The sequence below is a fragment of the Manis pentadactyla genome, chromosome 5 (assembly GCF_030020395.1).
Source record: "Manis pentadactyla isolate mManPen7 chromosome 5, mManPen7.hap1, whole genome shotgun sequence".
Lineage (NCBI taxonomy): Eukaryota > Metazoa > Chordata > Mammalia > Pholidota > Manidae > Manis > Manis pentadactyla.
Window position 1 is genome coordinate 88,571,632 of NC_080023.1, and position 14,512 is coordinate 88,586,143.

Genomic DNA, 14,512 nt, shown 5'->3' on the forward strand with positions numbered 1-14,512 from the left:
TAACTGTAGATTAATGATAACAAAATAAAATAAAAAAAACAAAAACAAAAAAGGATGCCCCTTAAAAAAAACAAACTTCTCTTTTATATATACCACATCGAATTCCAAATTCTCTGCCTGATTTCAAAGGCATCTATGAGCAACACAAGAAACAATATTATCAATTTGTTGCATAATTATTTACTTTTCTACAAATAATAAAGACACTTAAGTAGGTCACATTTTCATGTTTTCTATTAAAAGAAAACATGGTAGTCTGAACTGAAATGAACAGCCACTCTGGAAAACAGTTCAGTTTGGCAATTTCTTATAAACTTAAACATACAAACCAGAAATCCTATTAAGTACTTAGCCAAGAGATACGAAAACTTATGTTCACACAAATACCTCTAAGTGAATGGAAGTAACCCAAATGTCCAACCGGTAAATAGATAAAACTCTCCTGTACCCATATAATGGTGTTTTACTCAATAGTCTATTAGTCCACAATAAAAAGGAATGCACTACAGATGTACACAACAAAATGGATAAATCTAAAATACATTACGTTAAGTAAAAGAAGCTGGACTCATACAATTCCATTTGGGTGACATTCTGGAAAAGGTAGAACTATAGGAATAAAGAGCCTATCGGTGGTTGTCAGGGGTTTAGGGTAGAGGGTACAATTGACTCTAAAGATGGACCACAGGAAATTTCTTTGGAGTGATGAACTCTTCTATACCTTGCTTGTGAAGGTGTTTAAATGATTCTACATTTCTATAAAAACTCAAAACTATTCACAAAAAAATAGTGAATTTTATTGCATGTAATTTTAAAAGTAAATATGAAGCAAAATATAGGATATAAAGAAAAATGCATATTTATGTACAAATGAAAGCTCTTGTTCCAAAGAACAATCACCCACCTGTAACTCATTTCTCTGAAGTCACAAAATAAGGCAGAATATGAAGAGAAGTAAAATACACCCCTTTAATACATAACTTCAGTTTTTAAATTTGGAACCTTTTATTGTGATGAAAATTAACAATAATCTCAGCTCTAAGAATTCATGAAGTTCACAACCAGGGAAGTTTGTTATTAAGGAGGTAGAGGAAACTTGACAGAATAGCTGCGTTGCCTTTCTAATGAAGAGTAAGTGACAACTACAGCACATTGACTTGGTGTTTAATTTCCCTAGACTCCAGAGCTTGTTAACTGGGGACAAACCCAACAAACTGAAGATGTAAGGAGAATGCGCGGTATTCAAGTCTGGGGGAGGACAGGACTAGGCTAGGCTGTCACTGCTTACAGCTACAGATTTATGAGAGGCGTGCTTAGATAGCTCTTTAAATAGGGATCTAAATATCACATTCAAAGACTAAGGCAATGCCAATATATACATATTTAAACTGTTACCTAATTGGCACTTTGGGAGGAGAAAAGAGTATGAAAGAGTCAATGGTCTGGATCATATAAGCATACCTACTAGAAGCCATTTGGATCATGAAATAATATTTTAAAAATATAATGAAGAAAAAAGAATGAAAAGACTTTGGTAAAATAAAAGTAAAACATGGTCTTAGATCCCAGATAAGGATAATGCTTTGATGGGCAATATACCAGTAAATTCATACAGGAGCAATGAATACAGAGACCAAGTACCTGACTTCTAATTACTGAGCTTCATTTCTCTGAAACTTAATTTTCTCAATTTTCTTCACTTAAGCAATACACAATTTAGTATATAAAATGCAATGTACTACCAGAGGCTGGAATAGAGAAGTGCTAAAAAGTGAGCTATGCTCACAGCGAAGCCAGGGAATGTACTGCATCGCCAGCATCAGCATTATCCACAAGTCTAAAGGCAAGGGAGTCCTCTCGGCACAGAAAGTCAATCACTGATCTAATTCACAAGGTTGAGAACCTTGCCAGGGCCAGTGTTACTAGCATGCATGCTATTAAGTCCCACTGAAAGAGTATTAAAGTTCTCTAAAGGTGATTCAAAGATAGATGCTACTATCCTGATCCCCTATAAAGTGAAAGGAGTCATCTACATTGCACACGAGTGATAGTCAGAGAGCAGGTGAATGCAGGAGGCACTGCGGCAATGTACGCCATTTCTTATAGGTGACAGAACTGAAGCACACATTAGAGACAGTCCTTTCTGAGAGCCTTAGAATAAATAGTGATAAATCTTGAGTTAGAACTTCATTATCTGAAGCTCGGACTGGTTGATTCTTTAGAGTTGTAACAATGTGGTTGATGCCGATTTGCTTTTTAAAATATCTATTTCGTTGTTTAAACAAAGTAATGCACTTATATGGCTAAAAAAGTAACAGTCCCCACCTCACTTCAATCCAGTTCAACTCTCAGAGCAATCCACTTTTACCTCTAACTTATGTTAGGTCTGTCAAGTGGCTGTCTTCATCCTCTAAATTATATATTTAGAATATTAGTTTTTAATTTATCAATTATATAAATTACCTACTAATTCCAATTTTGAGAGATAAGTTTAGTTAATTTACTCCAAACTATTCCTCTTAAATTATCTATTGGCCAATTTTAACACCTCATAGCCTTATTCCTTGTTCCACCAAACATATATAGTATTTCTTGACTCTACTCACCAGTTTTTATTCCTTTCCCCATTCTTCTGCACTTTTGTTTTTCATTTCAAGGTTGATAAAATATTCTATTATCACAATGAATTTTTATGCTTTTCCTATTAGTATATGCCAAAATTTTTCTAAGGTCAAGAAAACCTGGAGTGCTTGTTAAATAGATCTCTAGGCCCCCATAATTGGTGAATCAGAATCTTAAGCACTGAAATCTGGATATCTAGATTGTTAGCAAACAATTTTTTTTATTAAGGTATTATTGATATACACTCTTATAAAGGTTTCACAAGAAAAACAATGTGGTTACTACATTCCCCCATATTATCGAGTTCCCCCCACACCCTATTGCAGTCACTGTCCATCAGTGTAGTAAGATGCCACAGAGTCACTATTTGCCTTCTCTGTGCTACACTGTCTTCCCCATGATCCCCCCCCTCACACCATGTGTGCCAATCATAATACCCTTCAATCCCCTTTTCTCTCCCTCCCCACCCACCCTTCCCAACCCCTTCCTTTGGTAACCACTAGTCCCTTCTCGGAGTTTGTGAGTCTGCTGCTGTTTTGTTCCTTCAGTTTTTTAGCAAACAATTCTTACACTCAAGCAAGTTTGAGAAGTATTGTCTATGTGTTGATTTTTAGCCAAACAGAATATTATAATTAAATTTATTTTCTTGTTTAGTTTCTACTTTGATTTGTGCTTTTAATTATCTTCCCTTCTTTGTCAGTCATAATCATATCTATAGAATTATTCAAATGCCTCATGGATTCAATAAACACTATAGAATTCTCTCTTTACTCAAATAGCCCCCTTTGGAAATCTCCATTCTCCTGTTGCAGTCCAGGCTAGATGCTTTCTTAGCATCCTAAGACTCTGCTTCTTTGATCTCCAGCTTAGATCTGTTTTCTGGATCCCATGCATTCATCTTTTTTTTGGTTTACTTACTTGTTTTGCAGGAGCATATTTCCAACTTGTGTTCTGTAAGAAGGTAAACTTTCAAGTCATTAAATTTCTGAAACATCTTTATTCAGTCTTCATCCCAGATCAATGGTTGCCTTGGCAAATTCTAGGAGGAAAATTATTTCCTCTCAGAATTCTGAAGGCATTACTCCAGTCTTCCAGCATGCAGTGTTGCTGATAAATCAAATACAGCTTGATTCTAATTCCTTTGCAGGACGTTTCCCTACCTCCCCTGCCTCAGAACTTTGAGGACCTTCTTTATAAGAGCTTCTGTTTTCTGAGATTTCACAATAATGTGTCTGGGACTCAGACACTTAGGTCCTTAAATTAGTAGATTTCCATATTGCCTTTGAAAATTTCTTCTCCATTTTGTTTCTTCTTTCCCTTTGGAATTCATTTTAGTCAAATATTGGACTTCAAAGGTTCAAAGTCTATGTCTCTTCTTTCTACCTTTTTTTTTTCTGTCTCTGACATTTATAATCTATATACCCTGCTCTTACAGAATTTATATTCTAGTGGGGGCAGAGATTAGAAGTAATGAATATGAATATTTTTTTTACTATATCAGATACAATAAGTACCATAAAGAAAAATAAATCAGGGCAAGATATCAGTGACAAGTGGGAAGGGATAACATTTTATATTGAAAGGTGAAGGAAGCTCTCTCTGACAGGTAACATTTCAGCACAGATCTGAATGAAGAAAGGAAGTGGGTCAAACAGACATCTAGGGAGGAACACTGCCGGCACAGCAAGCACAGAGGTGCTGAGGCAAGCCTGTGCATGGCATGACTGAGAAACAGCCAGGACGCCAGGACGGCTGGAGCACAACGACCAAAAGAGAGAGTAATATGCAACGAATTCAGAGAGAAAGCCCAGTGTTAGGTCACCTGGGCCTTATATTCTATGGTAAATATTTAAAATTTATTTAGAGTGAGATGGAAAGCCACTGGGGTTTTGAGCAGAGCCCGGACATGATGTGACTTACATACTAAAAGGACCAAGGTGACTTCTGTGTGGAAAGCAGAGCACAGGGGGACAAGGGTGGGAGGAGGGGGAGAACCAGGAGGCTACTGCAACTGATGGAGCAACAGATGATGCCAACATGGATAAGGTGGCAAGGGTAGAAGTGGAGAGAAGTAGTTGTGTTTTGGATACATTCCAAAAGTGGAAGCAAAGGGAAAGAACAATGAACTAGAAGTAAAGTAAGAGTAAGAGGGGCAACAAGAATGATTCCTAAATTAATGGCTACAGATGGGAAGATGGAAACATAGGGGGTGGTCAGGAGTTCTATTTAGTACATGTTAACTTTGAGATACTTCTTAACCACTTAAGTGGAAATATAGAGTACATTTACTGGATGTGTAAATCTTGAGCTCAAGGAGAGATTAGGGCTAATGTTATAATTATGGGAAGCACAGATGGAATCTGAAGCTATGGGGCTGATGGGATCACCTAGGGCAATAGACCTAGTGAGCAAACTCTGACCCATCAGTCAAATCCAGCCTATGGCCTGTTCTTATATTTGTAAATAAAGCTTTGTGGGAACACAACCATACCCATACTTTTACTCTCTGGCTCCTTTTGCACCAGAATGATAGAGTTACATAGCTGTGACAGAGACCCTATGGCCTGCAAAGCCTAAATGGTTTCTACTAGCCTTACAGAGAGCATTTGCCAATTCCTGCCCTGTAGTAAGAACAGAAAGAGAAGTGGGCTAAGCACTGAGCCCCAGGACATCTCAAAGGGTAGACTTCCAAAGTCTGAGGACCCAGCAGAGGAGAAGCCACCACACTAAGACAGAGTGTTGTCCCAGAGGCAAAAAGTGTTACAAGGAAAAGAAAGTGATTGACTGTGAGATGAGAACTTAAAATTGGTCATTACATTTGCAGAATGGAGGTCACACTATGACAAGAAGAGTCTGGTAGAGCAGTAGTGACGAAAGCCTGACTAAAGTGATCCTTGACAATTTGATCTGTATTTAAAAATAAGAGACCAGAAAAGCTGACGTGCAGCACAGCCAAGAGAAGCTTGTTGAAGGGCCAGCTTCCCATGCAGATGTGGGGCAAGAAGCTGGCTGCTACACCGGGGATCCCTAAATACCAGAGTGCGAGCTCTGCTGGGCAGCAACACCATCGGGGTGTCCTACCACCCTCCAAACGCTTCCTGCAGTTTCTATGAAAGGGACCCTCAAGCCCCAGGCTTGTCTGGCAAGTGTGCTGCTCCCTAACAGCTGAGTCAGTCCCGGCTGGGCTGAGATCCGCACCTCACTCTCACTCTCCTATCTGACATCAACTTGTCCACAACTTGTGTGAGGTTCTGCAAAGCAGTTCAGCTTCTTCCTAAACTGCAGCCCCCTCAGCACAGGTACTTAAGCTGAGATCTCCTCCATGCTGCTTCAACAGTAACCATACCTCCATCTGGTTTTCATCTTTCAAAAATATTTTTGAAATTTTCAGCTCTAATGGCTCCTTCTCATCTGTTGTTTCAGGGTAATCCTTTTTTATTCACTTACTATCACTTTTATAGGATACTTATTAGGAAGGAGATAAAATAGACATTCGTAGTCATCCTGCCATCATCTGTTATTTTTTTAATTGAAGTATAGTTGGTATGTAATATTATATTGGTGTCAAATAACTCGGTGTTTCACTTGGTCAAAAATCAGACTGCACTGTAAGCATAAACTAACATTCTATCAGGCCCATCAACAGACATTGGATATTGCCAGTATCAAAACTTCCCTTCAATTGGACTGAAATGATAATTTATTTTATCATTTGTAAGTTATCTATATGTTTTCCTCTCATGACTTATATCAGGATAAAAGTTTGTTATGTTTAGTATTAGCAAGAAAATGGAATAGAATGTAAAACCTGTATCTGATTATACGTATATACACCAAATAGCCAAATGTATACCAGGTACCAACATATTATTACATATTATTCCTAAAACCATTTGTAGAGATTCTTATTGATAAGAAGCTTTAAAAATGATAAAAAGGAAATAAATATAAATGATTTTTCTATATTCACACAATAACTGTTACATTGTGCTAATTCATGCTCTATGATACAGTCCAACTTAAAAAAAAGGTTATATGGGACATACAATGGGGAAATGACAGTCTCTTCAATAGATGGTGCTGGCAAAACTGGACAGCTACATGTAAGAGAATGAAACTGGATCACTGTCTAACCCCATATACAAAAGTAAATTCAAAATGGATCAAAGACCTGAATGTAAGTCATGAAACCATAAAACTCTTAGAAAAAAACATAGGCAAAAATCTCTTGGATGTGAACATTAGCAACTTCTTCATGAATATATCTCCCCGGGCAAGGAAAACAAAAGCAAAAATGAACAAATGGAACTATATAAAGCTGAAAAGCTTTTGTACAGCAAAGGACACCATCAATAGAACAAAAAGGTACCCTACAGTATGGGAGAATATATTCGTAAATGACAGATCCGATAAAGGCTTGACATCCAAAATATATAAAGAGCTCACGCACCTCAACAAACAAAAAGCAAATAATCCAATTAAAAAATGGGCAGAGGAGCTGAACAGACAGTTCTCCAAAGAAGAAATTCAGATGGCCAACAGACACATGAAAAGATGCTCCACATTGCTAGTTATCAGAGAAATGCAAATTAAAACCACAATGAGATACCACCTCACACCAGTAAGGATGGCCACCATCCAAAAGACAAACAACAACAAATGTTGGCGAGGTTGCGGAGAAAGGGGAACCCTCCTATACTGCTGGTGGGAATGTAAATTAGTTCAACCATTGTGGAAAGCAATATGGAGGTTCCTCAAAATGCTCAAAATAGAAATACCATTTGACCCAGGAATTCCACTTCTAGGAATTTACCCTAAGGATGCAGTACTCCAGTTTAAAAAAGACAGATGCACCCCTATGTTTATCGCAGCACTATTTACAATAGCCAAGAAATGGAAGCAACCTAAATGTCCATCAGTAGATGAATGGATAAAGAAGATGTGGTACATATACACAATGAAATATTATTCAGCCATAAGAAGAAAACAAATCCTACCATTTGCAACAACATGGATGGAGCTAGAGGGTATTATGCTCAGTGAAATAAGCCAAGCGGAGAAAGACAAATACCAAATGATTTCACTCATCTGTGGAGTATAAGAACAAAAGAAAAACTGAAGGAACAAAACAGCAGCAGAATCACAGAACCCAAGAATGGACTAACAGTTACCAAAGAGAAAGAGACTGGGGAGAATGGGAGGGTAGGGAGGGATAAGGGCAGGGAAGAAGAAAGGGGGTATTATGATTAGCATGTATAATGGTGGTGGTGGGGAAAAGGGGAGGGCTTTGCAACACAGCAAAGACAAATAGTAACTCTACAGCGTCTTGCTATGCTGACGGACAGTGACTGTAATGGGGTTTGTGGGGGGGACTTGGGGTAGGGTAGAGCCTAGTAAACATAATGTTCCTCAAAAAAATAAAAATAAATAAATTTTTTTTAAAAAGGTTATATGAACTCATCTATTTAAGACTTAAACAAATATTTTGTGGATTATTCACAGGAAGTTTTATTAAGTCCAAATATATGGCACATTCGATGGCAGTTTCACTTCCTACTCAATGATACACTTAAAAAAGAAAGCCTGTAGTTATTTCAACATAAACATATGCTTACTATAAATAATAAAACAAATTCATTAAAGAACTGCATGATTCTCATACTAAATAAAAGCAACCTGAATTATCTACAGCACTGTTTCTCTAAGTGAACCTACTGTCTACCCCATAGTAACAAAAACCCAAACTATGAAAAGTATAGCTTCTCCTTATCCTTTGAGAAAAGTTGAAAAATCTGTAATAATGTATTTTCAAGTTCTTAACAAAACAAACACAAATATGCAGACTGCGGAAGGAATACTTATATGCAGTGCCATGTCTCTGGCCCCACGTAAACAAGTCTAAGTCCATTTTGATTTCACAATTAATTAGCTCAGTGCCCATTAAAACTGAGACCTAGGAATTCATAAACTGGGACATAATCAAAATATTCAATTTTATCCACATCCCATTGTTTTCACCATCCACAGAACCTAACGATATGAATTTTCAACTGTTTTCTTAAAGTCGAAAGTGAAATTGAAAACATATATTAAGCATCTACCATGTGCCATGATGAGACACTGATAATCACTACACCTGGGGTCTCAAATACATAACTGCCACAACAGTTCTATAGAATTGTTAGTGCTATCCCCATTTTACAGATAGAGAAATTAAGCTAAGGGATGTCAAGTGACTCCCCAGACAATGAAGCCAGGCCTACTACCCATGTGTTTTTACTATTAGTCTAGAACTGTTCCCTTGACACACTTGCTTCTGAAAGTTTCAGAAATCATCTCATCCAGCACTTCCCAACCTGAATTCATGAACCTCTGGAATCACTAAGATGTTAACAAATGTTCTGAGAAATAAGGACTTTGGGGTTCAAAAGTTTGGGACTTTACATTAGAATTTCCCAGGACTTTGATATGCACATTGTGACTCTCCAAGGTAATAAACTGGGAAATGCTCTCCTAATTTATTAACCATAATGTCCTTTGTTTAAAGGAAACCTAATATACATGGGAAGCATGTGCCCAACTATGCAGTTTGGAAATGACCATCTAGTCCAATCTCTTCCGTCCATGGTTTATTCAAATGAGGTACAGTGAGGTTAAATCAAGCACTTGGGCCCACAGAAAGCTAATCCAGGACTGGGCTGGCACCAAGGAAGCCTGATGGTTCCCACCACAATACTCTTTCCCCTCTATCATCCTGTTTCATTTCCATACTGTTTCTACAAATCAACACCATGTAAGAGGTAAAAAAAAGTGTTACATCTATCATTTATTCTGATTCTTAAGAATAAATGTAAAGAGAAACCATTCACAGAAATGAAGCTCAAAAATGGTCTATCTCCTACTGCACTAGTATTTCAGAGGCTTGGATATACTTGAAAATGTGGGAAATGAGTCCACATAATAATGCTGAATAACACTTTTCAGCCAAGTAGTGCTATACTCATGTTTCTCTTTGAAGTGAGAGAGAACTGCACCATGGTACTGAATACTGACACCACCAGAGTTAAAAATACCCAATTTGTGACCATCTTTATAAAGAGCAATTGGTTCATTGTTTTCCCCTTACTACTACTAAAGTGGCTTCCTTTCACTTTGTTCTACCCCTTCCAGGCAGTAGTAAATAGTCCTGGGCCAAGCATGCCACCTGGTGTTTAGCTCAGGAATTGTTTAAACCAACGTACCTTCCGTTTCAGATTTCCCTACCTGGCCCCTCCCCCAAACCACACCCCTTCCTTCCAGTTTTTGCCTTTACCTCAGTAAAACCTTCTTTCTTCTGTCATTTATCCCAACTGAGCGGAAAAAAATATTTTACTTGTGGCATTCTAGTTACAGAAAAATCTTGAGTCTTAAATACATTTGTATCTGAAGAAACAAACCACAATGAGAAGCCAATATAGCCTTAGAAATGCCTGAACAGAGGCCCTGCCCCAGTAGAGAACCTTAGCTATTATTCAAGCAGTACCTTCAGGGAATATCAGCACTAAAAAAGATCACTGATAGATGATCTGCTTTACTTTACATCTAAAGAAACAGGCCTCACATGAAATGAAGCAATCACTGGCCCATAGCACAGTGAGAGCTAACCACCGCAGAGCCAGGATCAAGGCTTAGGGCTCCCCTTTTCAAAGCCTCAACGCTATTATGCCATATGCTCCAGGATCCTCAAGACTGATTTTCTCAGCCAACATTCAAGTAAAATATTTTTCAGTGTTTTTACATTTTCCTTAATTATATTAATATTGTGACTCTCTTGAGGGCAGAGCCCATAACTAGAATCTCCTCAGTGCCACCTCTAACAATGTCTAGTACTTAAAAAATATTTGACGACATTGTTGTCCATTATTAATTACTGTGCTTATTGCAAATCTAGAATACTCTTACTATATTATGCATCAGACAAGCTTCTATCTTCTTAAAAACCTAACTGCCATGTCTTGCCAATGGGTTTTAGCACCAGGCAAGTTTGCTATGGATTCAATGTGACCAAAGAAAATGACAGTAAAATGTTCTTGGGGTGAAAGCGTCATACCCAACTTTATTTCCAGGTGGCAGGTCAGTCACTAAAATCCCATTCACTCAGACCGAGTCTGCATGCAGCAAGCCGGTCTCTGCCTCTGGGCCCCTCTGTCTGCACAGCCGTCCTCTGGGTCCCTCTGCCAGCACAGCCATCCCACACAGCAGTCCTCTGAGCCTCTCTGCACAGTCGTCCCGCACAGCCGTCCTCTGGGCCTCTCTGTCCTCAGTGCTGCCACCACTCCAGCCTTGTCTCTGCTCTCCTGCAGCCTTGCAGCTGTGCCATGTCACCCCCAGAGCACTGGGCAGAGCTCTTCATATAGAGTCAACAGCCATGTATTGCCCACAGGTGTGTGGTGAGCTAGTCAACCACGGCCAGGTGAGAATCCTGGCCACAGGAACTCTCATTTTATCCACAGCCATTTTATAATGCTGTTTCTATTGCAAACTGTCCCCAAATTATCACATTTTTAACCTGGAACACACTCCATTCAGAAATTTGGGACTTCTTGTAAATAGTTCCTTCTCCACCTGATCAATCTTGACCAAACAAGGATGGAAAAGAATATGCAACATAGAGGGGGAAAAAGCAACCAATATTTTTAAGAAAATGGGAATTTTTGTTATCAGCTGCATTATAATCACAGGACTATGCAAATTCAGTTTTGTCTCCCATAAAATACTCCTCAGCCCTACCCTCAAGTTGGATACATGCAAACATTTTATAAATTACAGGTATCAATAATGATTACAGATACTATTAATAATAGTAATTTATAGTCTGAGCCCTGTGACTAAGCATTTTACATACACTCTTACCATGTAATTCTAGAGATGAGAAAAACCAAGGCCTATTAGCAAGTTAAGAAACTCGTCTGGGGTCACAGAGCTAATCAGAGCTGAAGAACCCAGGGTTCCGGCTTAGATCTGAAAACCTCCAGAGCTGATGCTAACAGGTGGGCGATAAGGCAAGGCCTGCTTTACAGAAAAAAAAGTACTACCCCGCTTAGGGCTCTGAATCAGCGAGTCATGAAGGCAACTCGACCGGCCTCTTGTTTTCACTTTACAGCTAACCTACACAGAGAAATACGGGAGGGCAAAGAAAAATGAGACTAGCGGACACCTGGATCTTTCCCTGCCTAGATTGGCCGGTTCGATGTCCCAAAGTCGCTTGCTCAGTTTGGGGAGAGCAGGAGGCTACCCTGGAGCTCACGCGGCTCTTGGTCGGCGACCACATTCAAGGCGCAAACTTGTGGGTCTAAATACATGTTCCTGGGGGATCCTTCCTCAGGGTCCCCGACCCGGCCCGCGAACAGGGAGATCGCCGAACCGGGCGGGCGTCCCTAAGCCCCGCCGCCTCTCCAGCCGCAGGCAGCCCGCACGGGGAGGAGCCCCGTTACGCCCGTGCCGGCCTTCCCAAGGCAGTTACGCGGCGCTGCCCGGCGGCCGCGGCGGGGAGGCCACGCACGCCCTGCGCCCCGCGTCTGGGGACTGGCCCGCCGCCCCTCGCGGGCAGCTCTGTCTCCGCGAGGGAAAGAGGCCTGCCCCGAGCGGCCGCCGTCCCGGTCCGAAGGGGTAAGGTCCCTTCCCCAGCCGCCTCCGCCGCGCAGCGCCGCAGCGCCCCCGCGAGATACTTACTGAAGAAGAGGCGGTAGCCGGGCGAGTGCGGCTGGCCGCGCTCCTCCGTGCGGTACAGGGCCATGGCGCGGCGCGGCCCGGGCCCTGCGCTCGCTCCCCACGGCAGGCGCGCGGCTACGGAGGCGGCCGCGCACCAGCCCCGGCCCGTGCGCAGCAGCGGCAGCAGGGCGCGCATGGCGGTCCGATCTGCGCGGGGCGGTGGTCGGGGCTCGGGCCTGCCGCGCGCCGGCGCCCCCTACCGCCCGGAGCCGTCGCTCCCGCGCGCCTCGTGTCTGGATTTCCGCCTCCCGCTAGACCTGCCCTGGAGGCTGACGGGGAGATCCGAGCGCCCCGCCAAGCGCCACCGAAGGCGCGCCGAACCCGCAGCTAGGCCGCTGTGCAAAGATGAGCAAGACAAGGTCCACCACCTCTGAGGAGCTCGTTGTCACTTACGCATACATGCATTAATTCCTCCACTCACCCAGTTAATATTGCCTATCATTTTTTCCTATAATATGATAATATTGAGTTAATATTAATATATGGGCCAGGCACTGCTCTCTCCTGTCCCATGGAAGAGACAAGCAGGCACACACACAAAAACATTATGACATAATCATCAGACCTTTTAAGGACTTGACCTTGACACTGGCTTATAGAAAAAATGTTAAGTGACCCTCAAATGCCATCTCTTCCATGAAGCCCTTTCCTATTTATCCCAAGAAGGGTTGATTTACCCTTTTTTTCTTCTCATATTTCACTTACACATATCCACTTCGAACTACATCTGTATGTTTGTGAAGCTGTCACCCTGACCGGACCACTGGATTGTTAATTTAGGATTTAAGATTTAGAATCCTTGAAAGATGTAGTGCCATGACTTACATGTAATAATGGTTCCTTTATTGTTGATTTAAATTGCTCCTAGAATACCCTACCAAATCTTTCTCCTTAGCCTATGAAATTCTGGTTATCAACTTTCCAGAAAAATTTATGGGAACAGTTGTCCCTACGCATTATCTGCATTTGGTCATATTCTTCCATCAACTCAGTCTAGATGGGCTTCCTCCACCTTCTCAAGGCCATCAGTGACCTCCTTGTCAAATATGAAGGTCGATTCTCACAAAAATCAGAGTAAGAATCCAAAAGAGAGCAATAAATAAGCTTTTTTTAATATTAAAAATTAAACATCTTTTAAAAAATTAAATATTTCAGTTATTCAGTCTATAAACTGAAAGTAAGAGTAACAATTTTGCAGAAACAGTAACAATTTTTTTTACAATAAAGTACACTTATGACCTCTGCAGAGACTAAATGATATGGTTTTAAATAAAAAGGAGGTCTTTTAAAAATAATAACCTCTTAAAATACTGCTGTAAAATTTGGCTTATATATGAAATGTTAATAAGCACAACAATACATAAATTCATGAAAAATATAATTTTAACTTAAAATCTTGGCTTTTATAAGATAAACATCTTTATGTAGATTGTTAACTAATTTATAGTGATTAAGTCATGATAACACATCTGATGTTAGTCTAAACTAGTTAACTTCTACTCCATGGCTACAGCTACATCCTCTTGTTTTTAATGTTAACAAGATAGACAAGATTTCTAAAAATTGGTTGAAACAAACCTATTTGCACAAAAATCTGAAAGCAGAAACCTTACCAAGATGGCTCTATCACCATGATGTAACTATACAGAAAGAATACTACTTATATCTAGGCAGTGGTATGAATTTTGATCAACATAAATGTCTGGAGTAGGTGATACAGGGCTCTCCCATATGAGGAAGCCAAGTTACTTCTATTTTGTTATTCATATGTGTTTGATCACCATTGCCAAGGTTGCCCTCATCCAAAATGACTGCTACAGCTCCAACCATCACATTTTCATTCCACCAAGCAAGACAGAAGGAGAAAAAAAAGAGTGTGCACTTTCCCTTAAGAACACATCTCAGAGATTATTTATATGACTTCTGCCTACATCCCATTGAGAAGCACTTAGTCCACTGGCCACAGCTAACTATAAACTAGTAGCCTTTTTTCTGGTTGGTCATAGTCCCAGATAAAAATTAGGAATCATACTACTACAAATGAAGGGGCAAATGAATATTGAAGGACAACCAGCAGTCTGCCACAAATGTTACTTTCTTTCCCTATAGTCCAACTTTCCTTGGAAAGATCTGTGAGAAC

General features: G+C 40.2%; 1 protein-coding gene across 4 annotated transcripts in view; it reads right to left on the bottom strand.

The window, feature by feature from the left end:
- The window catches only part of PPA2 (inorganic pyrophosphatase 2), a 96,371-nt gene extending 83,827 nt beyond the window's left edge, over window positions 1–12,544 (bottom strand). For all 4 annotated transcript variants that reach the window (XR_005030156.2, XM_036911775.2, XM_036911776.2 and 1 more), the window contains exon 1: window positions 12,334–12,544. Coding sequence is in view for 3 of the 4 variants with exons in the window: in XM_036911775.2 (XP_036767670.2) it covers window positions 12,334–12,508 (175 nt within the window). In the remaining variant the exon portion in view is untranslated. The remainder of the gene's footprint in view (window positions 1–12,333) is intronic.
- Window positions 12,545–14,512: the final 1,968 nt, after the last annotated feature.